General features: G+C 51.1%; 1 protein-coding gene and 1 pseudogene across 5 annotated transcripts; one reads left to right on the top strand and one right to left on the bottom strand.

Annotated features, from left to right (window-relative positions):
* Positions 1–52: 52 nt before the first annotated feature.
* SGF29 (SAGA complex associated factor 29) lies at positions 53–26618 on the bottom strand. Of its 5 annotated transcripts, none has more exons than XM_026515710.4 (10): positions 26536–26618; positions 9968–10057; positions 8177–8252; positions 7401–7473; positions 2651–2715; positions 1679–1808; positions 1458–1604; positions 1186–1221; positions 936–1098; positions 53–263 (listed from the first exon to the last, which is right to left on the bottom strand). In XM_026515710.4, the coding sequence occupies exons 2-10, from the start codon at positions 10040–10042 to the stop codon at positions 147–149; spliced, it is 882 nt and encodes a 293-aa protein (XP_026371495.1). In that variant the 5' UTR covers positions 10043–10057; positions 26536–26618; the 3' UTR covers positions 53–146. The 5 variants fall into 5 exon arrangements, with proteins under 5 accessions (XP_026371495.1, XP_026371497.1, XP_057170914.1 ...); XM_026515712.4 differs by having other exon boundaries at positions 26428–26587; XM_057314931.1 differs by lacking the exon at positions 26536–26618 and adding an exon at positions 26145–26164.
* On the top strand, positions 22401–23447 carry LOC113267640 (ATP synthase subunit alpha, mitochondrial-like; annotated as a pseudogene).
* Positions 26619–27293: the final 675 nt, after the last annotated feature.

Genomic DNA, 27293 nt, shown 5'->3' with positions numbered 1-27293 from the left:
CCCGGTTATGGGGAAGGGGAGAAGGGCCTGGAAAAAAACAAAACCAAGGAGATGTGGGCAAAGGGGAACAATATTTATTAGCCATGAAATCTTTTGCTGCATTCCCCTACGAGGGTGGCAGGAGACCGTGCGTCCGCCAGCCCGCTTCACTTTTTCTTGGGCTCCTTACAAGCCACCACGTACCTCTGGGCCACGTTGAGGGGAGGGGAGTAACCGTCTGCGTACGAGGTGTCTTCAAACAGCACTGAATAGTCATCCTGGGGCTGTGGCAGGGGGCAGACAGGAAGGGCTGGTCAGAGAGCCCCAGGCGAGGCCCCCAGCCCAGACTGACGGGAACCTCTGGTACACGGGCTCCCAGCCTCTCCTGTCCCCATCCTCACTCTGAACCTAGTCCCTGCTACGACAGAGCCCTTTTCTCGGCAACAAAGGGCCAGGGGACAAAGAGCAGGGAGGAGGGAGACCTGCTGTCTATGTGGGGGATCTGGTAGCTTTTGGGGACCCTCTGTTAGGGGGATCAAGGAAAACCCAGAGGGCAGCAGGCAGGGCTCCTGGAGGAAGAGGGGAGAACAGCCTGGAACTGCCATCAGGGGATGGGTCACCAGCATGAGGAAGCACAGCCTCAGATGGAGAAAGGGCAGTGGTGCGACAGCCAAGGGTGAAGGACAGGCCCTGGGCATGTGCTGCCCATCTCAGCGCAAAAGTGAGGTGAGACCAGAGGGTACATCGGTCCCATTCCACGCGAGGCCGGCTAGGCCCCTGAAGGTTGGAGGGGGGGGTTGGCTGGCACTGCCCTAGGGGACAGGGCAGAGTGGAAGCAGGAGAGGGTAACCCGTAGGATTCTCCTAGCTCAGAGAAGGTGGAAGGTGACCCGGTGACCCATCCGCTCAGCCCAGTCCTGGCGTCCTGGTCTGTCTGTCCCCTGGGGGCCGCCTTACCCGTTGCGGGGGCGTGTGGATCAGCGCACGGTAGAAGCAGGTGGTCTGGGGATACAGGGCCAGCACGAGCTGCTCCTTCTGAAACAAGGCTTCGGGGTCCGTCTCCGGGTTGGCTTTCCACTGGGGCAGTGGGATGATGCGCCGCCGGCTCAGCGTGTGTCTCCTGGAAGGGGGGCTCAGGTCAACCCACGGCCGGCAGGGGGGCTCCTTCCCAGCAGCTGCCGGGTCCCTCCCTCACCCGCGCACTCACTCTTTGCCTTCTTCATCAATGTCATCGACCTCATACCTGCAGAACAGAGAGAACACGGTGGCTGCGGGGAGGTGCGCGGTGCAAGTCCGGGAGTGGCGGGGAGGGGAAGGGTGGGGCGTGGGGAGGGGAAGCAGCCCGGGGAGCTGGAGGCACAGCCGTCCTGTCCCCACAGGCACCCTGGGGGAGGCTCTTCTCCCAGCCTGCAGAGGGGGCGAGGGGCAGCGAGCGCAGGGGGTAACGGGAGAGCGGACCGAGGGCGGGCGTCCACTCACTTGTTGGTGGCGTGACTGTAGCTGACCACCTCGGCCAGGATCCACTGCTCGTCCCCGTCCACAGCCTTTACCCGGGCAGCCACCTTGTCCCCAGGTTTGGCCACGTAGTCCCCAGAGGCTGGAATGGCCCCACAGAGGGGTGGGGGCCTGAGGGTTGGAATAAGGTGTTAGTCCCAGCTCTTCTCTCTCGTCAGCTCCCCCCACCCCGGGCCTGCCCTCACTTGTCACCAGGCTTCCCGATCCACAGGGGCAGGGTCATGGCCGACTGCTGCAGCAGGGTCATCAGCACCCCCCTGCGCATGGTCTTCCGAGGGGGCTCCGAGTCATTGTACAGGCCCGCGATCTTGGCCGCTGTGGGAAGAAGCGCGCCCCTGAGGCACCAGGGCCAGGGCTCCCGCGGCCCCACGCTCGCACTGGTGCAAGTTCCCACCCAGGGCCCAGCGTGATCCCTGCCCCCCCACTAGACGCCCACGGTGAAAGGACCCGTGAGAGGTCAGGTGAGTGCACCTCCTGGGGGGGGCGGTGGGGAGGGAACTAGAGAGGGCAAAAGAAGGGTTCTGAGGTGCCGGTCACATCCGTTTGTCCAGTCAGCGAACGTTTCACAGAGCCGTCGGCATGCTGTGTGTACCCTGCTACTCCGTGTCGTCATTCAACAGAGAACTAGGAGGACGGCCATAGGTGGGCGGACCCCTGACCTCCTCGGGCGTGGCTCAACACCCCCAGCCACCGTCGCGCAAGCCCAACCGGCAGTGGGACGTGTCTGACGGGCAAGGCGTCTGCCCGCTGTGGGTTCAGTGAAAGGGGAGGAGGTGGGAGAGCCGCGGCGGTCTGAAGGGATCTGGAAGCCAACCCCCTGTGTGAACTCCATGTGAAGGAGCTTACCACACGCAGAGGGGGGGGGGGGGGGCAGGAAGGAGGCAACTGTCCCAGGCACAAGGGGGAGAGAAGCATGCGAGGGCGGGGTGAGATCTCCCAGGTCTGCACAGGGACACTGGGAGCCCCTGCCTCCGAGCGCCGGCCAGGACCTCCACTCCGTCCCAGACCCAGGCTGCCCAGACGCGCTCCCCGTGAGAAGTCCACGGACCGAGCCCACGGGGCTGAGGCGCCCCCGCTCCCGCAGGGAGCCACGACGGCTGCTCTCAGGGAGCCTCACTCCACCTGCTCCGGAAGCGCCAAGCTTGTCTCCAACTCACCAATCCGCCTTTCTTCCAAGAGAGACTTGATTTCCGCTATCTTATCTAGAGCTTTCCGGAGGATGCTGAGGGTGGGGAGAAGGGAGAGAAGAGGTCTGGATGAAGCACAAAGCACAGACTTCCTTTTCTGCTTACAGCAGGCTGGGCAACTCAGACCAGCCCTACTGCCAAAAACTATAAACCCTGTTTTTTCAATGAATTAATTTTATGATATTTAGTTAGAATATTATATTCATTTATGACTTTATTTTTAAGTAATCTCTACGTCCAATGTGGGACTCGAAGCCATAACCCCAAGTTCAAGAGTTGCGTGCTCTGCAGACAGCCCGCCAGGGGCTCCTGTGTTTACATTTTAAAGGCATGAAAGAACGGACAAGGTAGCGAGAGGTCGCGCACCAAAGAATCCAAGAGGACCCCAGGCGGTAACCCCAGCAGAGCCAGCCGCATCTGATTGAGGCTGAAGAAGCCATGCCTTAGTGCTGGCCCCTCGAACAGTCTGGACATTCGGAGGATAGAAGTTAAAGCTCGGCGTCTGCCCGAGCTGGGACAAGTCAAAGGAGACGCTCCAGAGGACTGTGGGGCATTCTCTGGGCTCGGAGCGGGGCTGAGGGTGGAGGGAATTGGTCTCTGATAGGCTGCAGCCCCAGGAAACCTCTGGAGTTCCTTTACAGCGTTCCAGGGTGGCTGGGGCCCAGGCAATCCCGCAGAAGTGAACACAATCCTCTCTGGAGGAAGGTTTCTTTATCCTAGATCTCGAGGCCTCCCCCAAAGAATATTTCAATAGGAAAAAGCAGCCCAGACTCCATTTGGGGTCATTTATTCTCCTCCTGTCCTGGGGCACTTCCTCTGGTCAACCTTTAGTAAGTACCCCCAGGGTTCTAAAGGCCTTCATTCGACAGGAGGGAGACACCGCCTCACAGATGGGCCAGCCTCGGGGGACGCCCCGGGCTCTTGTGGAGCTCATCCGGCAGGGCCAGAGGCCGGGTGTGGTCGGGCACCAGGAGAGCAGCAGAGAAAAAGCCAGGAGGCCAAAGGGAACTCGGGAGTCTGACCATTGCTGCTGGACCTGGCTGAAGAGCACAGTTTTATGAAGCATGGCCTAAGCCAGACTCTGTGAGACAGTAACGGAGTGGGTCCTAACCCTAGCCGCATATCAGAATCCCCTGGGGAGCTTTATTTTATTTATTTATTTATTTATTTTCTTTAAGTAGGTCCCACACTCAGCGTGGAGCCCGATGTGGGGCTTAAACTCACAACTCTGAGATCAAGGCCTGAGCTGAGATCAAGAGTTGGACGCTCAACTGACAGAGCCACCCAGGCGCCCCTCCCGTGGGGAGCTTAAAAAAAAAATCCCAATTGTTTTAGGCAGGAATCATAAACAGATGCCAAAGCCGGGCGTCTGCCAGGACATGGGATATTTACATCATCAGTGTCTCCCGTAGAGACTTCCTCATCACATAAGGGAAAATGGGAACAACCCCGCACACACTGCAAGAGACCACCTTCCGACGGAGACTAGGGTGGCGCCTCTGCTCTCAGCAAGCTAGGACACTCCCGGGCTGCAAGCACCCCCAGCCAACCGCGCTGTCCAGGGCCCGGCACGGTGGCCTCGTTCTCTCCTCTGCGCCCCTGACCTCCTAGCCCCCGAGCTGCCCGGGCCCCTGCACGGCGGCACCGTAGCTCTGCCTGCCCCAGCCGGCCGCCCCTACCCTACCCTGTCTTCCCCAGCCGGAACTCCGGCTAATGCAGCTACCCGCCGCCTGCGGCCCAAGCACCACTGAGGACGCCATCCCTTCCACTGTCGAGAAATGCCTTTTGCACTAAGGTTAGAAAATGATTTGATCCCACCTGGAAATGGCTACCTGTTTATGGAAAGTGGGATCTTTGATCTTGTTTCCCTTTGATCCCTCCTGCCAGTGTGCCAACTCAAGGCCTTTTTTTTTAAAAAAAGAGACCAACTGTTAAATTAAAGGACAGGGGTTCTCTATTTTCTACAAAACAGGAGGATGAAAACCAGCTGGGGGGCAGCCTTGGCGCACATGGAAGAGAGAAGGGCGATGCGTCAACGGGTCTGGGGCTAGCTCCTGAGGCGGGCTCTTGGCACCTCTCCTTAGACACGTGTGGGTGGCGGAGACTGCTGCAGGGACACACGCAGACGTGTTCCCCACCCGGACTGGGAGCCTCTCACGCGCTCCCGTGCCCAGCATGGCGCCTGGTGCCCACGGGGACAGGATCTAGTGATGAATGTAGGAACTTCTGAGAGTCAAAAAGTGAAATGGCGGCAGGATTGCAAAAGGTTGGCCCCTGCAATTCTGAAAGGAGCTTATAAATGTTTAACTCCGGGTGGGTCAATACCAGAAAAGAGCCCGCACCAAACTGGTTTCAGAAGCAGTGGCTTTGCCAGCAGTGAGTGGGAAGGGCCCTTTTGCCTTTTATTCTCAAATGCGTGCATTACTCAAGCTGACACAAGCCATACTCCAGGGCAGATGAGTAGAAAAGGGCCTGACAGCCAGATGGCAAATGTGCACGTCAGAAGAGGGGCAGGAAGGGGGGGCCGGGAAGCCGGTAAACAACACAGCAATCCGAAGGCGCGGTGTCTCCTCCTGCACAAGCCGGCCCCAGCCCAGCATGGCGAGCCCTGTCAGGTCCCTCTGTCTAAGCTGCAGAGCCTGGAATCTTCAGCTTCCCCTTGGCCAAATGGTCCCCCAGTGTTATTTCAGAACTTGCCCTCGAACCCACCCTTGCTTCTCCATCCCCACGACCACTGTCTTGGCTCAATTCCATCACCATCTCTTGCCTGGTCTCCTAACTGGCCTTGAATCTCACCCCGTCTGCCCTCCATGCAGCAGCCAGGGTTTCTCTCCTGCTTTACATCTTCGCTGGCTCCCTATGGCCTCCAGGATAAACTCCAGTTATTGGAAGCCCTCCCTTCCCCAGCCTTGCCCTTCCCCAGCCACAGAGGACTGGTTCTCATTCCCCGACCCCCCCCCCCCCGAGTGCGCATGCCCGGTATGCACTCCTCCATGGCCTCTGCGTGTCTCCCCCGGACCCCTACTTCAAGTCTCTCCTCCTCCCTGTGGCTTTTGCAGGCCCCCAGGCACAGTGAGCCCACCATGGCTGGCCCACCAACTACAACTGTCCTGGTCACTGTTTTCTTAGGGTGCCTCTCCTTTCGACCGTTTGCCCTCGTAGGCTGGGTCCTCGCTATCCTCGTGTCTCTGTATGGGGACTGCCCAGCACCAGGCAAAGGGTAAGCACCAGCAAAGATGTGCAAAATAAAGACGATGGCAGGCAAAGGAAATCTGGGACCGTGAGTACAAGGCAGGGTCTGTGAAGGGCCAGATGGGAGGACTTAGGGTGCGGCCATAACACGTGCAAGGCAGTATTTAAACAGCAGGCCACGACTCATTAGGGACTTGTGAGATTAATTTCTGGGGTAACAACCAGCATTTAAAAAAAACAGAACAGAGGATGCCTGGCTGGCTCAGTCCTAAGAGCACGTGACTCTTGATCTCTGGTCGGGAGTTCGAGCCCCATGTCAGGTGTATAGATTACTTAAAAAACAAAACAAAACCCAGACTATATATAGGGTAACAATACAACCTGTGGGACGCCTGGGTGGCTCATCTGGTTAAGTGGCTGCCTTCAGCTCAGGTCATGAACCTAAGGTCCTGAGATTGAGTCCCACATCGGGCTCCTTACTCAGCAGGGAGCCTGCTTCTCCCTCTGCCTGCCATTCCCCCTGCTTGTGCTCACTCTCTCTCTCTGATTTAAAAAAAAAAAAATTAAAAACAAAAAAACAAAACAAAAACCAGGGACGCCTAGGTGGCTCAGCTGGTTGAGTGACTGCCTTCGGCCCAGGTCGTAGTCCTGGGATCGAGCCCCCCACTGGGCTCCCTGCTCAGCGGGAAGTGTGCTTCTCCCTCTGCCCCTCCCCCCTCTCATGCTCTCTCTCTCTCAGATAAATAAATCAAATCTTAAAATAAATAAGTAAAAACAAAAAAAACCCAGTACAAACTGCGCTTCTTGCTCCAGCTCTGTGACGTACGTACATATAAAATACACGCGTGTGCTGTGGAACGGCCATCGTTACACCGCTCTAGCGCGGTATTAAAGAATGTGAACTTTGGGTTTACAACCGGGCTCCCTGACTTGCTAGCTGCGTCACTTTGAGCAGATTATGGAACCCCTTGTGTCTTACTGTCCTCACTGGTACAATGGGGGTAACGTCCAAGCACCTTGCGGTCGCTCTGAGCGTTACATGAGCTAAATACGTCAAGTAGCTGGGACGGTAGCTGGCTCAGCGCGGCCACACAGGAGTCCTGATTAGTATTATTATAGCGACAATGACGAGGTCTTAGAATGAAGATGAAGCCACGACAGAGATGTATTTCCTACCATGGGTTATGGTCAAAGAGTGTGAAAACCACTGGTGTGAGCAATTTAGATACATTATCTCGTGTCGTGCTGACAGTTCTGTAGACAGTTATGATCCCCGTGGCAATGATGGAGCGACTGGGTCTCAGCGGAGCTACTGCTGCCGGTCACCTGACAAGGAAAAGGCCCTGCAGGGTCCGGCCCCTGCATCTAGGAAACAGCAGGGCTAGCGGGAAGGCGGGGGGCCCCAAGGGACAGCCTGGGGAGCGGGAATCTGCTCATCTGTGGCCGGAAAGGCGGCGGGGGCTGGGGTCCGCAGGCTCCTGCAGCCCAGCACACGGGTGGGCGGCAAAGGGGAGGGGACAGGACTCACTTGCACTCAGCCTCCGCATCCGCCTTGGCGGTCGTGTAGAGCCCACGCAGCTTTGTCCGGTAATAGGGAGAGACTGCAAAGCGAGCAGAGGAAGAGGCGTGGGCAAGGGCGCAGCTGGCGGTCCCACGGTGCTGCTTCCATGCACCCGAGTTGGACTTCCAGAGGCGTGCAGAGGCCATGGACGGAGACGTGAGCTTTGGTGGCTCAGAAGTGCCCCCTGAGGCCCAGGTCCCATGTTTAACGAGTTCACGTTTTCATATGGTACAAACGCCATCACTGCATGTGGCAGAAGACTTTCTAGCCTTTGCCGTAGCATGACACACGCAGAAACTATTTCTCGGCGCACAGGAAAACAGACAACAGTTCTCACAGCTGCTCGGAGTTGGAAAGCACCAACCCAGGAGGCTGAGCAGGAGGGCCTTTGGGGCACATGCAGGGGATGCTAGGAGGGAAGCTCTCTCTTTAGAAAACACCAGCTAACCGGGGTGCTTGTGCACTCAAAGGTGTTCCCCTGGGTGCAGCTTTAACACTGACTTCCCAGTCCCTAGAGCTGAGGGATTTTAAGGTTCCTTAGTGCTAGGTAGTTTGTCATCTGTTTCCTGGGTCACCTTAGGTCACTCAGCCAAAGGGAAAACTGTCCCTCTGGCTAAGGAGAAGCTCGTTTTGGATTATGTAGATACACGCAAAAGTCCTGTCTGCAACTAGTGATAGCCACGTTCTGGGTCTCAGCCACCCGACCTTGTCCTCCCCTTTCTCTTCTGAGCCCAGGGACTTACTCTTGTTCTCTGTCTGCATCCTCTCATGGGTCTTCTGGATGTTCACTAAGTTGTGTTCACTCCGCGAACGCTCTTCCTGCAGGGATAAGGTCAACAGGGCAGGAGGACGGCCCTTCGTCCTGCTGTGGCACCCGGCATCCCAGCCCAGAGGCCCCAGAAATGCGTACGCCAGTATCTTATGACCCTTACTTTTCAGGTTACATCCCACTACAAAGGACATCATTTGGGAAGGCAATCCCAGGACCGCTCCCTTCTGGGCCATAGGACCATGTGGTGCATGGCTCCCAGGAGATGGGTCATTGTGTAACTATAAACCTGGGTGGGGGCGCCTGGGTGGCTCAGTCGGTGAAGTGTCCAACTCTTGATCTCAGGGTCGTGAGTTCAAGCCCCGTGTTGGGCTCCAATTGTAATTTATATCAATGCACTATAACTGCCCTGACCCAAGAACAGATCAAAGTAAGACATTCTACAGCTGGCAGAGACAGGACTGTCATTTTGGGTACCACCTGGGGCCCCCCAAGTAGGAGGTGGGCCCTGCTATAGGAGAACACACAATGAAAAGCAGTCTCAGCAGAAGCCTGTGAGCTGAACAGGGCGCTGGCTTTGTCCCCAGACGACTCAGAACCGAGAAATAACTGAATAGTGGCCAACGGGAATAAAGCAAGTACTGTGAAGTAAAAATACTATAAAGCAAAAATATCGTCCATAACGGCACCTGGAAAATGGGCAAGGCCATTCTGTTGGGAAGGCATACCAAACAGCTCTGTGATTCTCACTAACTCATTCTGTAGCGAAACTGAACTCTGCCATGACCGTAGCTGAACGGGGCGCAACCCGCCGGCCACGCTAGTAAGCCTCAGCTGCCTCACGTCCAGAAGTCATGTGCTAACACTGAGGGGCAAATGTGCCGGGAGCCGGAGCCAGAGTCTCCTCGGACGGGAACGCTGACGGGCAACGAGGGGCCCGAGGAAGAACTGGCTTCAGCTCACCGTCGGCTGATTTCTGTGCTGAACAGTTTTACGCAGATGTATGATAAGGCGCGGACAGTACTGGATGAGGCGGGAAGGGGTAATCAGATCAGCGCAGATTATGGGAACGTATACAGCGGCTCGAGGGGACAGACTGCTTGTTTCTGGCAGTCTCCCCCGCCCCTCCACGGCCAGGCATACCCGTCCTCACGCCGCCGCGCTCTCTCCCGGGCAGCTGCCGTACTAACTCGAGGCTCCGCTATCATTTCGCTGCGAAGGAGCCGAGGCCGAGGGCCGGGGCGGGGGCGGCTGCGCCGTAAAAGACGAACTCAGCAGGCCTGTGTTTTCAGACCCTGCACATTCCCAACAAGGCCCCTGACCGGCTCCTGGGAGAGAACGTCTACACTCTTGGCATACCCGGCCTGCTAAGGGCATCTTCGTTCAGCGGGGATAAGGGGCTGGAGGGAGAAGGGGGGTCATGATGGGTACAGGGCATTTTTGTCAGATGAAGAAAATGTTCTGAAACTGATCGTGGTGATGGTGGCCCGACTCTGTGAATAGACTGAAAACCACTGGAATCGTAGACTTCAAATGGGTGAGCTGTACGGTATGTGGCTCCTATCTCATCACAGCTGTTAGGGAACAGCGAGGATCACGATGTCCTGCCGCTGATAGAAAATCTGGCGCTCACCCCACGTTCTCCTCCTCTCCCGGTTCATCGGTCACCTGGTCCCTGCATGTCCAAAGTCTGTGAACGCCTCCCCGCCCCATGGCTTGCGGCTCGCGTGCTGCCCTCCAGGCGCCAAGGGCTGCGGCTTCTTACCTGGGTCTGTTTGATCAGCTGGTGGAGCTCCGTGAGCAGCTCTGCGATGCGGGAATCAGCAGACACCAGAGCCATGGGGCGGACCAGGGCCTGGCGAGGGGCGAACAGAAGGGACCCCGTTAATGGCTGCTGCCTGCTGAAGCTCAGAGGGTCCAGGGATGACCTCACACCGGAACATATTAAGGCTTCAGGAATTTCGCATAATTTCTACAACAGGCACACTAGCATTTACCCGAACAACAGAACCCGAGGTTTCTCATCACTGCTCTTGACGGTGCTTCCCAAGTAACTTAACACACCACATAAACCAGCCTCATTAGTCAAAAGGGCTTTATTTAGAATTTGAATCTTGGGAAGCTTCAAAGTCTATGCCTCAACAGGATCGCAGATCACCATGAAACTCAGGATTTCGTTAACCGAGCTGGCTGTGAGATTCTATAGGTGGTTATAGGGCTGTTAGCAAAACTTAGCTCCTCTAATATTGAGAAGTTTTCTTCTCTCTTTGTTTAAGACTACTTTCTTAAGTAATCAAAGACCTGATAAAGACAAAACATAGAAGCGTTGGTTTTCTGGGCACATAAAGAAGAATAAACCTTTGTTTACAATTTCTTATCATGAGCACACCAACGATCTGAGAAAACGAAAGCAGAGCATCAATCTTATACCAGCGTACTTTTAAAACCCATTTATTGTGGGACGCGTGGGTGGCTCAGTCGGTTAAGCGTCTGACTTTGGCTCAGGTCATGATCTCAGGGTGCTGAACTGAGCCCCGCAGGGAATCTGTTTCTCTCTCTCCCACAAATAAATAACATCTTAAAAAAGAAAAAATCCATCTATTTCAATCTTAGTCCTGACTACAAAGTTCTTTTCAAAGATCTGCCTTCACAAACCTTCTACAACTTTCTTTTTCATTCCGATTTTGTCCTAAGCCTTTTCTCTCTAAATAACCAGTCTCATTTTAGGACAAAATTACTTTTTTCCCCTCAACAAAATGTATTCTCATTTTGTTTTGTTTTTTAAAATATTTTTTTCTTTAAGATTTTATTTATTTGAGAGAGAGAGAGAACATGAGCAGGGGGAAGGGCTGAGGAAGCAGCAGACTCCCCAGCTTGATCCCAGGACCCCAGGATCATGACCCCAGCTGAAGGCAGACACCCAACCGACTGAGCCACCCAGGAGCCCCTGTATTCTCATTTCTTACACATTTCCTACTTGCCTAAATACAGAGTTGAGTCTGTTGGTAAACATGCTTTACGCTTTACTGAAAGACTGTGCTATGGAGAAAACATACGTTTTTAGAAATTATGCACTGTACTCATAAATTGCCAGTCTAAAGAATTCTGGGGCAGCAGACAGTTCACAACTGGTTATTACTTAATTTTCACTGGACACTAAGGTTTCTGAGTTAAAATTCTGTTAAATGTCATTAAGGCTGATGGGATGGGTAAGGAAAGCAACTCTGTCAGGTTCTCCGCGATAAGTCGCCAGAAGCACAGACCCGTGGTCAGTCAACAATGCAGTAGTATTTTATGTCGCCGGGGACAAGACTTAGATTGTCAGTGAATTCAATCCAATGTATTGTTTAACTTAGCAAAACTTGAAAGATTCAGGTTATCAAGGATTTGAAAGCCATTTAAAAGTGTTACCTATAAACCTTTTTTTTCTTTTTTTAAGTAGGCTCCACATCCAGCGTGGAGTCCAGTGCGAGGCTAGAACTCATGACTGTGAGATCAAGACCTGGGCCGAGATCAGCAGTTGGACACTTAACTGACTGAGCCCCCCCAGAAACCTTCTTATTTATTCAACCTACCTGTTCTTTTTTTTTTTTTTTTAAGATTTTATTTATTTATTTGACAGAGAGAGAGACAGCCAGCGAGAGAGGGAACACAAGCAGGGGGAGTGGGAGAGGAATAAGCAGGCTCCCAGCAGAGGAGCCTGACGTGGGGCTCGATCCCAGAACGCCAGGATCACGCCCTGAGCCAAAGGCAGATGCTTAACGACTGAGCCACCCAGGCGCCCCCAACCTACCCGCTCTTAACAACTAGCCATGAAAGCTTTGAGACGGGTAAAACTACCCATCATCTTAGGCCAGCTTTTGAAGACAAATTACAGCAAAGATACCACGAGCTTATCTTACCTTTAGTAAACCTCAGTAAAATTTTCACATTTAATGCTGATAATGCTAAAGACACGTCCATCTTAATTAAACTAACAAACCTAAATCAGCTTCAATACAGATTACGTTGCACCTGGGCCCACCGAAAGTCAATCAATTTGTTCCCCACTGTCAATTTTACTTGGGGCCCCCGATGGGGAAATCTGAACAGCGTGGTCTAAGTCCAAGGGAACTCCTGGACCTCTTCATGCTGATTCAGGGGTGCTTCAGTTTGAACCTTGTAAGGCGGTGGTGCAACAGCTTGGGGTGCTCTTTGCTCCTCCACAGTGAGGGCAGGAGCAGGAGCCAACGGCGCCAGAGGCACCGAGGTCTTACCAGAACTGGTTCTGTAAGCCAAGCCTGGCCTAGGGTGGCGCAGAAACGTGGGGAGAGGGAAGGGGTGGCAGAAGAGGGGAGGTGCTGCCAACAAGGCTGGAGGTGAAGAACAGCCCGAACAGAAGAAAGAGGACTCCGGGTCCTAAAGCTCATCAGCTGGGGCAGAAGAACAGATGCACGTTTCCTTTCCACCCACGAAAAGTGAACAGGCGGTCCGCGCCAAGCCAGAGAATACGGGGAACCTCCTAGAAACAAAAGGAGTTTCAGCAGCTGCTTGGGAATACTGCTTGAAGTCACTGTCCCGAGGGAGACCAACCACAGACAACTGGCAGTTAGCACAGCCATCCACCTGGAAACGAATGAGGGAGAAGCCCCCTCGTACAAGAAAGAGTCAGGCAACATTCATCCAGTCCTCTCGAGACACACCACAGATCTGATGCACAAAAGAAGCCGCAAAGAGGCGGCAAGTAACTTGGGAAAGAGAGGGAGACGCGGACAGGATCTTGGCAGCAACCTGTTGACAGGAAAGAAGGCGGGGCACATACAGAACAGGACCACTCCCTTGACTGGATCGTGGGTAAAGTTCATGAGAAAGTTGCCCAGATTAGATAGATTCTTGCCCAGATTAGATTCTTTCTTCATGGCTCTCATTTGTCCTTACCCCTGGGCTGTTTGGCATTCTCGGTCCTGCTCTCAGATTAAGTGGTCCCCTGTCGGGTGAGTGCCCCAAATGGGTAACAGCTCCCTCTGGTCCCTTTCAGGAAGCATATGGTCAGATATACCTTGGATTTTATGCTCATGGAAGGTTCACACTGGGTTACTGACGAGGAAACCTTACACGGGAGTCTTAAGATCAGCGGCCAGTCTGATGACATGTATGGCCATCCTGTGCCCAAGAATACGAGTATTCAACGAACCGGTAAAACAGTGAGAGCCTGAGCCCAACACCGTTATGGCCACGGTACTGGTGTCCGGCCAGATGGCAGGAGGTTGTCCCTCCCTGTAGTGTAGCCAAAGGAAGGAGGTTCTCTCCTGAGCACCTGGACAAGGCACATTCCAAAGGGTCATACTATTCAGGAGATCTCTGAAGAACAGTAAGAGACAAAGATTTGGGGTAAAGAAGACTTACCGAGCTGCACTGAATCTCCCGAATCCCTTTTGGGGCTGTCCCCATACAGGCCACCAAACTTATGTGGGGGTTGTTGAGCGCAATGGTCAGAAAGAATTCTTGAGTTGTTGACAGTGCAACTTAGCAAGTTTATTTAAGTAGCGCGGGGACAGGACCCATGGGCAGAAAGAACTGCGCTCTGGCTGTGTGAGGCTGGTGGTTATATACTCAGCAATCAAAGGGAAGGAGGCACACGGGGAGTATCGGATTACAAAAGTTTCTTTGAATTTCTAAAACTACCTTTGCAAGATTCCTCTGGTGTTTATCATTCAGTTCGATATTAACTATTGGTGAGCTATACAGGCAGTCACGAGACCCTTGAAGAATGTAGCAATCAGCACATATTTGATCCCTATCAAAGGTCAGCCTTCCTGGCTAAGGGTAACCATTTTCCTGCTTCTGTCCCTCATCGTTTTCTTTCTCTTTTCTTTTCTTTTCTTTTCTCTTTTTTCTTTTCTCTTCTCTTCTCTTCTTTCTTTCTCAAGATTTGACATATTTGAGAGAGTGTACAAGTGCAGGAGCAGGGGGAGGGGCAGGGGAAGAGGGAGAAGCAGACTCCCCGCTGAGCAAGGAGCCTGACACGGGGGCTCGATCCCAAAGCCGGAGACTACGACCCGGAGGCCACAACCTGGTTCGAAGGCAGATGCCCGACTGACTGAGCCACCCAGGCGCCCCTATCCCTCATCATTTTCAATGCAATCCCAGCTGGCTTCTTTGCAGAAATTAACAAACTCATCCTAAAATTCATATGGTAATTCAAGGGACCCAGAATAGACAAAACAATCTCGAAAATAAAGAAGTTTTCCCAATTACAAAACGCACTACACAAAGCTACAGTAATTAAGACAGTGAGGTACTGGCATAAGGATAGACCTAAAGATCCATGAAACAAAATCGAGAGACCAGAAATAAACCCTCACACCCACAGTCAATTAATTTCCAACCAGGGTACCAAGATAACCTTCATGGGAAAAGAATCATCTTTTTGACAAATGGCGCTGGGACAACTAGATATCCAAATGTAAAAGAACGAATTTAGACCCTGACTTCAGACCATATACAAAAATGATCTGAATAGACCGTTCTCCAAAGAAAATATATGAATGGCCAAGACGCCCACGAAGAGATGCTCAGTATCGTTAGCCATCAGGGAAACACGAATCAAAACCACTAGGAGATTATCAGTTCACCCTCATCAGGATGGCTATCATCCAAAAGAGACCCAGTAACAAGTGTCGGCGAGGGTGTGGAGAAATGCGAATGGATAGAGTGGTTTTAGTCACACAAAGGAATGTATTACTCAACAATGAAAGGAGTGAAGTCCTGATCTGTGCTACAACACATGAACCTTGAAAACCTTATGCTAAGTAAAAGCCACACGCAGCAGACTACATATTGTAGGAGTCCATTTAGAGGAAATAGCCAGAATCCAAGTCTAAAGGCTTGTTAATTTTAGATAGACACACCTCCCTACCCGGACCCCCTAGTCTTAGGCAAACCCTAACCTACTTTCTGTTTCTACAGATTTGCCCATTCTGTATTTCTTTTCTTCTTATTGTGGAATAATACTCCTTTGTTTGCATACACCACATTTTGTATATTAATCCATCAACCAATGGATATTTGGTTCACTTGTGCTCACTTTTTGGCTACTGAGAATAATGCTGTTATGAGGAGCGCCTGGCTGGCTCAGTTGGTAGAGAACGCAACTCTTGATCTCAGGGTTGTAGGTTCAAGCCCCACATTGGGTGTAGAGATTGCTTTAAAATAAAATATTTAAAAAAGAAGAAGAATGCTATCACGAACACTCGTGGACAAGTTTTTCCGTGGACATGTTTTCATTTTCTGGGTCTACCTCGTAATGGAATTGCTGAGTCCTATGGTCATTCTACGTTTAACCTTATAAGGAGCTGCCAGACTGTTCCCAAAGTGGCTGCACCATTTTCCATTCCCATCAGCAATGCCCGAGGGTTGAGAGTTCCGACCCAATGTGTCTGATTGTCTTTCTGGTCAGCCATCCTGGTGGGCTGTGAAATGTTAACTAGCGGTTTTGATTTACATTTCCCCAGTGGGTAACGATGGAACGTGTTTTCACATGTTTATTAGCCCTCTGTGTGTCTTCTTTGGAGAACTGCCCTTTACCCATTTTTACTGAGTTATTCGTCTCTTTATTATTGAATTTTGTCCTCTGAAACACATTTTTAAATTTTTATGCAGTCCAATGTACCTATTTTTCTCTGACTGCTTGGGATACTCCGTAGAAAGATCCCAGGAAGGGATGGATTAGCATGGAAGAGGGTTGTTCTTTTTCCTGCTAACTAAAGCAGGAATCCTAGGTGGAACCACCTGCCTTCTACCTGCCCACACCCGCGCAGAGTAAAACTGGGGCAAGCCCCAAGCTGGACATGGGGGGTTGACCACGTAAATTGGTTATCCTTCCCAGTGATTCTGCCCCACACTTCAAACTTCCTCAGTGTGTTTGCTGTTGCCCTCAGGCCTGGGTCTGGACCCCCCTCCCCAGCTCAAGTCCTGGGTTCCTACTCTGCTCAGAAGAGAAGCCAGAGACCTTGTTCCCACCATCAACACACTGAGTTACGTGCAGCAGCGCCTGCCACCTCTGCGTCCGAGCGGGAAGGACTAGCCCCGCGCTTACTGAAGCACAGCCCCTCCTCTGGGCTCTGGACCCCATCTCCTCTTGGGCCATCTGATACCCCTTTCCCGTGCGGTAGGAGCAAAACGAGCATACTTCAGGAGAGCCCATCTTAAAAAAAAAAATGAAGGGCTTCCAATCCCCACTCACCTCCAGCTCCCCACCCTGTTTCTCTTCACAGAAAAACTTAAGTTGTCCAAGCATGTGTCTCTCGACCTCACCCCCGTTTTACTTTTCAAGCCACTTCAGTGTGGCTTCTGCCCTCCCCAGTGCAGTCCATGGCACGGCCCTCCTCACCAAGGATACAAACGTTACACTTCCAAGGATCAGCTTGAGATGGGTTCTGCTGGATGGTCCCTAAAAAGCCAAACTTGTCTCTTACTGGACTCCGCCTTATTCACTGGCTTCTTCTCCCCCAAGCGGACCGGAAGCTCCCCAGGCAAGCGCACACATCTCTGCTTCCATCAACAGTCCCCTGACACCAATAACCACCACTGAGAGATCAGCTCAAGGACTTGGGAGGAACTTCACAATTTTTTCTACTTCACACGCCATCTCTCTCCTGCCCTGACCCCCCCCCCCTTCCATTAGGTCCATTTCAAATTTCCCACATCAACTGTTCCAAACTTTGTTGTTAAGTATAGGCTTTTCCCCTGGCTCCTGCAGCCTACCTCATTATCAACTATGAACCACATGGTACCAACTCCCAAATCTGCAGCCAGACCCTATGACTTCCCCAAGATTCAGAACCTTATGTTCATGCCGGCTGGACAACTCTGTCGGAGAAGACCCCAAATCCCTATGCTCGACAGAGACATTCCTTACATGAGCCGCTCTACTTTTGTATGCTAGAAATAGTCTACAGTTTAAAAACACTTTTAATCAATGCATCCAGAAAATATCCTAAAATTAAATAATGGATGGTAGTACAAGTCTATAAATATACTTTAAAAAACCCAACAATGAATCGTGCACTTTGAATGGGTGAATTATATGGTATGTGAATTTTAACTCAATAAAACATAAAAAAAAAATCAGTACGTCCAAAACCAGACACCTCATACTTCCTGCTCTGCCCTGCCTTCCAGATGTGGGCTGATGGCATCCAGCACTGCCCAGCTAGCTTCCCAGGCTGTGGATCCCAGAGTCACCCATTCCTCCTTCTGGATCGTCTACCACCCCCACCTCCCTGATCCACCCTCTTCAAATTCTAGGGATTTTGCCTCAGAAATTTCTCTCAAACCCAGCCCCTCCCTTCCACCACACCTGTCACTGTCTTAGTTGGGGCTCTCATCACATCACAATATCATCCCATCTCTATGCCTCATTGTGGTTGGGCACAAAGCCTGTTTCTCTTAAGAAAAAGAATATTGTAATATATACATATATATGAAATATATGCACATAATAAAAAAATTCAGATGATACCAGAAGTACAATGAAATCTCCCACCCCTAGAAGCAACCCCTACTGTTTCTTTGGTGTTTCTCCAGAGGCATCCCATGGAAACACAGGGGGAACGAAGCGTGGTATCTCATCGAACCGTCTGCAAACGGAAGATGCGAGACAGACACACGCGCGCGAGACGGAGGCGGACACTCAACAGCGCACTGGCTGGAAAAGTTGACCCACGTGGCCTGGAGGGGAGGGAGTAGCTCAAACACCAAAGCAGGCAGCAGTGGGGAGGTGGGCCCCATTTCTGGAGACCTTCACCCTCCGACACTCAGCCCCTACACCAATTATCGGGATCCCCTCATGTATGAATGGTTACCGATGGTTTTTCAAAGGCTTTCATCTCCCCTTGTTTCTATCCAGTGTGAAATCCTGAGAAGTGCTGACACGGGTAACGGCGCCCTGGAGGGTCGCCTTGCCTGCGGGGTAGCGCCCTGCCTGCGAAAACCTCACTTCATGATTTTATGAAAAACCGCTGCCATCTCTGGAACCACTTGGTCACCAACTCAGCAAGTGGCCGGTCAAGGTCTTCCACTACCCGGATGCCCCTTCCCCCAGGACCGAATAGACAAACGCCAGCATGTTCTTTCTGCTCTATGCCCCCTCTTCCTGGGGGGCACTCCTTAACCACGCAGCAGTCAGGAACTCCCCTGGCTCCCCAGGGCACTCTGGCCACACCGCTCCTTCCACTTTTTCTTAATTAACAGGAAAAAAAAATAGTATAACAATATTAAAGAACCATTAAAGCAAGTGCCAGCCACCTAAAATGATTTTCATTCTGTGTGCCACTCCCTGCACAAGCAATATAACGGCGATCAGTGGGCATATGCTCTTGTAAAGCTGGTTTCTATCTGTGTGGGAGTTCACTTCTCACATTCCCAGCCCCTTAAGTACAAGAACAGAGTTTTACTCATCTTCGTCTCTTGGCACCCAAAATGAAGCCTGAACTAGGGAGGGCTTGGCAGCTGTTTGTCAGCAAGTACTCTGGGAAACACAGGAGGAGGCAGCACACCCAGTTCTCAGAGCAGTATAAACTCATACAAAGAAATGAAATACGCCGCTTGCAAGATAGCCAGCAGACAAATGAACCGACATGCGTACTTTCGGCGCATTCCAAGAAGGGGAACAGGGACAGGACAGCTGCTAAGTTCTCATGAGGCCACAGAGGCACCTTTGGGGAACTCCTGAGCCTTTTCCGAGGCTGAGTAAAACCAGAGCACCCACTTGAGGATTCACAACATAAGGAAGGTCCAGGCGGTGCCTGGCACAATGTGTACGCTGAGTGAACACGAGCTACCCACTCCTTGTCTGGAAGTGGGGGTCAGGGAACTGTTGGGAAAAAAACAGGGACTATGCTAAAGTGAGCGAAGCCGTCAAAGGCCCAAGCACAAGAAAACACTGATGCATCCCAAGCCGGGGGAGAGCAAGCCTGACGTGATGGGCCGCATGGAGTCCACGCCGCTGAGGAGCGCTCTCCTGTCTGAGCCCTGGCTCCTGGGCGGTGCCCGGCTTGGGAGAACCACCCCACTTCACAGTTTTACAACAAACTAGCTCCAGATCCAGTCAGTTGAGAACTTGAATTGCCCCCAGGAAACACCCCCAGTGCCAGAGCCTCTGGGAACAAAGCACCGGGCATGGAACCACACCTGATGGAAAGGCCAGAGCTCCAAGCTGGGAGGAAGTGGCTTCCAGCCCACGCTGCCCGTTATCAGAGTCCAAGGGCCCCAGCTGATGCCATCACGATTCTCACCGGAAGCCCCAGTTGCTCGACCTCTTGCCATGTACAGTGTTGTCATCTTCATTATATTTAAAACAAGCGTTTAGCCATTCTCGCTAGCGCGAAGCGGATTTCCACCGTGGTTTTACTCCAGACTTCTCCGGTGGCTGACGACGTTGGGCACCTCCCCAGGCGCTTACTTGGCCTCCTTTACATTCAATTCAGTGGCTTTTTAGTCCAGTCACAAGGCTGTGCCACCATCACCACTACCTCATTTTAGAATATCTTCATGACCTCCCAAAACCGGTACCCATCTGTAGTCACTCCCCAGTCCTCCCTCCCCCCAGCCACGGGTAACTAACTGTTCATTCTACGATCTGGACTTCGCGGATCTGTCTTTTCTGGCCACTTGACAACGCAGCATCACACAGTATACGGCCTGCGGAGACTGGCTTCCTTCACTGAGCACAATATTTTCAAGGTTCATCCCTAGTGTACGTGCGTCAGTATTTCACTCCTTTAACGGCTGACTGATAGCCCATTGTATGGACAGACCTCATTCTGTTTTTGCATTCACCAGCTGATGGGACACTTAGGTTAAATGACTTTTATATCAAGAATTTGGGGGGCACCTGGGTGCCTCAGTTGTTGAGGGTCTGCCTTCGGCTCAGGGCGTGATCCCAGGGTCCTGGGATCGAGCCCCACATCGGGCTCCCTGCTCCGCTGGGAGCCTGCTTCTTCCTCTCCCACTCGCCCTGCTTGTGTTCCCTTTCTTGCTGGCTGTCTCTCACTCTGTCAAATAAATAAATAAAACCTATAAAAAAAAAATTGGAATTCCTCCTGCGTGGCTATCTTGTTTCCAAGATGAGCCTCTCTCGTGTGACGAGGCATTAACAACAACAATCAGGGGGCGCCTGGGTGGCACAGCGGTTAAGCGTCTGCCTTCGGCTCAGGGTGTGATCCTGGCGTTGTGGGATCGAGCCCCACATCAGGCTCCTCTGCTATGAGCCTGCTTCTTCCTCTCCCACTCCCCCTGCTTGTGTTCCCTCTCTCGCTGGCTGTCTCTGTCTCTGTCGAATAAATAAAATCTTTAAAAAAAAAAAAACAAAAACAAAAACAAAACAACAACAACAATCAGGAGACTCACCAGCGCCACCCCTTTCTTCCGGGCATCCACTCCTGCTCCACTTAGTCCAGTTAGAGGGGTGTTTTTTGCCTGTTTGTTTTGTGCGTGTGGGCGCGCAGTTTATAATTGTTATTTGCGGGAGGGCTGGCCTGATACGAGCTACTCCACCACTACAGGAAGCGACCTCTGAGCATTCTGCCCATAACCTTTTCTCCATTTTGGTAACAGCACTCCAATTCCTCTTTGGGAGACTGTCCTTCGCCTTGGCTCCAAAGATGTGAGTGTTCCCTTCTCCCTGACCACTATGACTGGCTCAGGAAGAGGTATGTGACCCAGTCTGGTCCAAATCAACTTAAGATCTTTTGCTGGGAGCCATCTGCAAAGACATACCTTCTTTCAGTTGGCTGTGAACAGAGTAGCAGGGAAGCCTGAAACTGATGGAGGCTTTTGCCTACCTGAGAAAGAAGCCAACATGGAGAGAAATAGCACTGAAAGACATAAAAAGTCCTGGTGACATAGGTTTCTGGATATAACCGTGCCTGAAGCTGCTATACCCAGGCCTTTTCAGTTAGAGTCTAACAGATACTCCTTTTCTGCTTGGACTAGTTTGGGTTCACTTTTTGTTAACTGCAACTGAGACGTCTAATACGTAATTCTAGGCACAAAGGACTTTTAACTGCTAACCACCCAGTCAAACCTGCTCTCTAGCCTTCTCTCTAGAAGCCAAGGCCTCATACAAACAAATCCAAACATCCTAAACTTAAACCCCTCTAACATTAATCCTATAGGGCTTAAGACAATAAGAGCTTTGTTCTCAATCAAAGGGAAGGAAGGCATCTAAGACCCTACATTAAGATCCCATACTCTCAATCTGGCCACCACCACCAACGATCGATATTCATCAATTGGTTTGAAAAAAATTAAGGAGATGCTGATTTCTTTCCCCTAGTACCTACCATGCTTCCAGACCAAAGCTTACACAGGGGATTCTCACTGAAACCTTACAGCCTCCCCATAAGCACACCCTCTTTACAGCTGGGGAAACTGAAGTTCAGACTAGTTTAACGATGCCCGGTAACTCGGGAAATACAGGTAGTTGCAAAACTGCAAACTCTGAAATCTGTGCTTTCCCTTCCAATTTCAAGCTTTGTAACCAGCTCGGCTTATTCAATAGCAAAAGAGATCACAGAAGCAGAACAATTTCAGCTACTGGAAATCGTCAACCAACTGTTAGGTTATTAAGATCACTGATACTCAAAGTATCACCAGTAAGGTGGTGATTCATGATGGCATCTGATAAAGAGGTAGAAACATAAAGGTAATCAGTCCTTACTGAATACCTACTATGTGCTAGGCACTTTTATGTAGATGACCCCCTCTAACTCTCCTAACGGTCCCGCAGAGTAAGTGCTCTACTCTTCATTTCGCACTGTGGAAGCCGGAGTGTTGGAGAAATCAGTGACTTTACCCAGGTCACGCAAGTAATAAGGGGTAGAAGTGGGATTCAAATCCAGATGTGACGCTACGACCTACATGTTAAGGCTCGAACAGCCCTCATAGGATCAACATCCAAATCCTGCTGGTTCAATGTTCAACAAACTGGCTTCCAGTCCACAGACACAGAGACCACAAACCCCGGAGTGACGTAAATTGGATATTTTTTTCCAATGCAGATGATACATCAAAATTCTATAGGAGATTCATTTTCATTCATTTCATTTCAAAGATTCATTTAAAATCTTTGTAAGGCAGTCAGTCCGGAGGCTGCGGCTGCAGGGGAATCACCGAGGAGAAGCTGCAAAGATGCTCTCCGTGCGCGTCGCCGAGCCATGGCCCTCCCCCTCCCTCGGCAGGCCGGGCTGGTCCCCAAAAATGCTTTGGGATCACCCTTCACCGCTGCAAGGAACTTCCATGCCTCTAACACTGGTCTTCAGAAGACTGGCGCCGCTGAAGAGCCCTCTACACTTGAAGAGCCTGTTCTCGGAGCTGACACCTCTGTTCACCTTCCGTACCTGGCCCCTTATTCTGGCTGTTCTACGGGAGAATATGTTAGATAGAATGGCAAACATGCTTTGATCATCTACGAAGACTTATCCGAACAGGCTGTTGCTCACCGTCAGATGTCTCTGCTGCTCCGCCGGCCCCCTGGTCGAGGCCTATCCTGGTGAAGTGTTCTACCTACACTCCCGTCTGCCAGAGAGAGCAGCCAAAGTGAACGATTCTTTCGGTGGTGGCTCCTTGACTGCTTTACCAGTCATAGGAACACAAGCTGGTGATGTGCTGCTTATGTTCCAACAGATGTCATTTCCATCACTGACGGACAGATCTTCCGGGAAACAGAATTGCTTTGGAAACAGAATTGCTTTACAAAGGTACCTGCCCTGACGTTAACGTTGGTTTGTCTGTGTCCCGTGTGGGATCTGCTGCCCAAACCGGGCCATGAAGCAGACGGCAGGTACCACGAAGCTCTAATCGGCTTAGTATGGCGAGGTTGCTGCTTCTGCCCAGCTCGGTTCTGACCCTGATGCTGCCACTCGACAGCTCCTGAGTCGTGGTGTTCGACCGAGCTGCCGAAGCAAGGACAGTGTTCTCCCACGGCTACTGAAGAACGAGTGGCTGTTATTTATGCGGGTCTAAGAGGGTGTCTTGATAAATTGGAGCCCAGCAAGATCACGGAGTTTGAGCCTGCGTGCCTGGCTCATGTTGTCAGCCAGCACCAAGCCCTGTTGGGCAATATAAGGACTGATGAAAGGATCTCAGAACAGTCAGATGCTAAGCTGAAAGAGATTATAACAAACTTCTTGGCTGGATTTGAATCTTACACTCCAGTGGAGTCACATGAAATACCAGTGTGGTTTTGTCGTCGTTTATTCTAGCAATCGGTTCCATTTGTAAAAGGATTACTCTCGTACTCCAGATGTGCAGAAATTACGTTAAAAATCAAGGTTCCATATTGGTTGGTAAAAATAAATAAATAAATAAATAAATAAATAAATAAATAGAATCTTTGTAAGACCGCCTGTATACAAATTTAGAAATGAGGTTAAAAAGGCCTGTGACTTACTGCATGTCCCCGTTTCCAGCTCTAGAAAGTTGGGGGTCACTGAAACTATGGAGGCTGATGGACCTACCCACTGAGAACAGGGTGTCTCACGGTTGGGCCAGGTGTTTATAAAACACACACTGTGGTTTACAAAGCACTTTCTGTTTTAGATTTTTTTTTTTTTTAAGTTTATTTATTTAAGCAATCTCTGTACCCAACATGGGGCTTGAACTCTTGACCCCAAGACCAAGAGGCGCATGCTCCTCTGACGGAGCCAGCCAGGCGCTCTTACAAAACACTTTCAAGGCACTGCTTCAGATCCCGGACAGCCAGCCCCTCTCGAAGAGCACTGGCACACAGTAGCCAGAGTGAGCAATTCCAGGGCCCGCATCCCAAGCAAGCACGCACTTCTGTGCTTCCGTCAGGCCTGCCTGACATGCCCCTTGGTCCTTCCCCCACTTCTCTCTGGGTGTCGAATGTGCCCATCTTTCAGGGTCCAAATCAACTGGTAGCAAAGTTAACACTTCCACAGCAGCACTTGCCGACCTTCTTCACACCACGGCACACGCAGAACAGAATACTTACGGTCACATTTGCATGGCATACTGGTGTAAAAGAACAAAGCTGCTCGCAGCCAGAAAAGAATGGCAGAGGGATCTGGCTGCCCCAGGCCCCACTCATCTGCCCTGAGGCCAACGGCAGTCAAAACTTCCAAAGGACAGTGCGCAAACTTCTCGCATCGTTCTTGGACTTGTCACACAGACGCTGAGAGACTGTCTCACTTACTTGTCTCTCCTGCAGACCATGAGCTCTTAGAAGACTGACATGCAGCTGTATTCGTCTTTACGTTCCCAGCAACTAGCATAGGGCCTGGCACCTATTAAGTCTTCAGAATAGATTACTGAACCAAACTGAATCGTGAAAATCTCTTAAAATCGTCTTTCAACCATTCTGAAGCTTGGCTAGTCAATACCTTTTCTCCAATGCCAGAAAAAAAAAAATGAGTTGCCTTTGTTTTTTTTTGAGTAAGCTCCATGCCCAGCATAGAGCCCAATGACAGGCCTGACTTGGGGCCCGAACTTATGACTCCAAGATTAAGACCTGAGGGGCACCTGGGTGGCTCAGTCGTTAAGCGGCTGCCTTCAGCTCAGGGTGTGATCCCAGAGTCCTGGGATCGAGCCCCGCATCAGGCTCCTCCGCTGGGAGCCGGCTTCTTCCTCTCCCACTCCCCCTGCTTGTGTTCCCTCTCTCTCTGTCTCTCTCTCTGTCAAATAAATAAATAAAATCTTTAAAAAAAAAAAAAAAAGATTAAGACCTGAGCTGAGATCAAGAGTCGGACGCTTAACCAACCGAGCCACCCAGGCACCCCAATTAGTTGCTATTATACTCTAAGAGGGACAATCTACTCCCCATCTATGGAGAAGAGGTACTTCTCTATAAATTCATTCACTCAATAATATTTGTCAAATACCTACTCTGTGCCAGGCATGAGAAATATACAGTAGTGAATGAGACAAAGCGTCCCTGCCTTGCTTACGAAATCCAGTCCAGAAAGGAACACAGACATTAAACAAATAGTTCCATATACTTAAGGTCGGTGAAGTAAACACTTTAAAAGGGACACAGAGAACACAACAGATACACGGATAAATTTGAATAAACAATGACAGGCAATATTGAAGAACTGAAAACACAAATTCCCAGGCAAAAAGGACTAAGTGCCAAAGAGAATATCTCTTTGGGAGAATATCTCTTTGAGAGAATAAGTGCCAGTAGTGAAACTTCAAAGCCTCAAGGGCAAATATCGCACTAATACACTGGAGAAGGAAAGGGTCGGGGCACAAAAACCAGTGTTTAGCCTGAGCAACTAAAAGAATGGGAAGACTGGGGAAGGTAAAGGTATGTGAGGGGTAAAACTCAAAATTTCAGTACTGGACATGTGTGAGATGCCGATTTGACATTTTAAGAGATGTCATTAGAGAGGTGAATATAAGAATCTGGAGTTCAAGGCAGAGCACTGGATTGAAGATCAAAATTGGAGAATACAATAGACGGTATTCGTACTTCAAGTCTTGAAATGGATAGCTCCTAGGAAGTGGACTCAGAGAAGGGATTAGGATGAGGTCTTGGGGCAGTACAACCATTAAAGATAAAGAACAAGAAATCAGCAGAGGGGAGAGCTACAGCTGAGGCTAAAAAAGAGAAGGTTCCACAAATCAAATGAAGAACGTGCTTCAAGGAAGGGCAGTGATGGCCGCATCGACCACTGCTACAGGAGTGAGAACGAACTTAACACTGAATTTGGCGACCGAGAGATCACTGGTAGCTTCTACAAAGTGCTATTTCAGCGGAGTGGCGAGGGCCTAGACTGGGGCGGGTTCAGAGACCTGGAGATGAGGCGCCAGCTAGAGGCTGAAACCTCACGCTGCAAGCGGGCGCAGAAAGATGGGGCGGCAACTGGAAGTCTCTGGAGGGCAAGTAAAGTTATCTCGTTAACAGGGGCTCATCCTCAGGCACTGTCTTCTCGCACCTGAGTTGAGCACCCCGCCTCCGCCGCCTCCGCCGCCTCCGCGCCCCGCACGGCGCACGCCCGCTTCCCCTCCTCGCCTAGCCGGCCAGCGCACGCGCAGATCCCAAAGACCGCCGGCGCGGGCCCTCCCTCCCCAAGCTCCGCCTCTCCCCGCCCAGGGCGCGTGCGCACCGCCCCTAGAGAGCCGCCTCAGGGAGGCCCGGGAATGGGGACCAACCGGGAGGGACCCTGGCCCTCCACTCCCGCCATTCCCCGGGGGCCCCACACCGCGACCCATCCCCACCTGCCAAGCCACGGGGCGGAAGAGGCACGTCGCGCTGGAAATTACGACGGCAGGCGCGGGCGCGTCCCTCGAATGCTTTTCAAAGCCTGAAGATCAAAACGCGCTTACGTTCGAAGATTCGCGGCACGTCGAGAACCACACACGCTTTTTTCCTTTTATGAGCCAGTCGTAACGCGAACCCCCTCCACGCATGCGCCGTCCTGCCTCTGTGACGTGCCGCGCTGCTCCTTGGGATATGTAGTTTTTTACCTTATAATGCTATGCCCGACTCGCCCGCTGAACATTTTAACAAACTAGAGCCCTTGTGTTTCAGTATCCTTTCTCATTCCCCCAAGCCTCTGTAAAATAATCAAAATAATTTTTTAAACCTCAAACTGCTCCAAAACGATAACGTCTATTTTTTTTAATGTTTAAATAAAACAAGCAGATCCGTAGACCCAGAAATGGCACTTTTACGTTCCCAGGAACGTATTAAGGACATGAGTAAATATTAAACTACATTAGTTTACATCCTAGTATCTTATAATTTCTTACATAACCCCTACCAAAGTTTAGAATTACATTGTATATACTTTATTTGATACACTTGCCAGCTCAGTAAGGTTAGAACCATCTGTTTTGTTCACCTTTGTATCCCCAATACCTAGCACTCCTGGTACCTGTGAGGGCACACCATAGGCCCTCAATATTTTTGTATGCACTTAGAAGAATCTCAGACTTCAACACAAACTATTTCAGCCCCAAATTAACACATCATTTTTTGCCATCAAGTTTGTTTTTCTTTTTGAGGTCTCTATCTCAATGAATGGCAATGACCGTCTATCCAGTCACAGCTCTACACCCTGCATTTTAAGAAGCTTATCTGG

This window comes from Ursus arctos, unplaced genomic scaffold, assembly GCF_023065955.2.
Source record: "Ursus arctos isolate Adak ecotype North America unplaced genomic scaffold, UrsArc2.0 scaffold_2, whole genome shotgun sequence".
Taxonomy (NCBI): domain Eukaryota; kingdom Metazoa; phylum Chordata; class Mammalia; order Carnivora; family Ursidae; genus Ursus; species Ursus arctos.
Note: the sequence above shows the minus strand (reverse complement) of the source record. Positions and strands in the feature narration are given on the sequence as shown.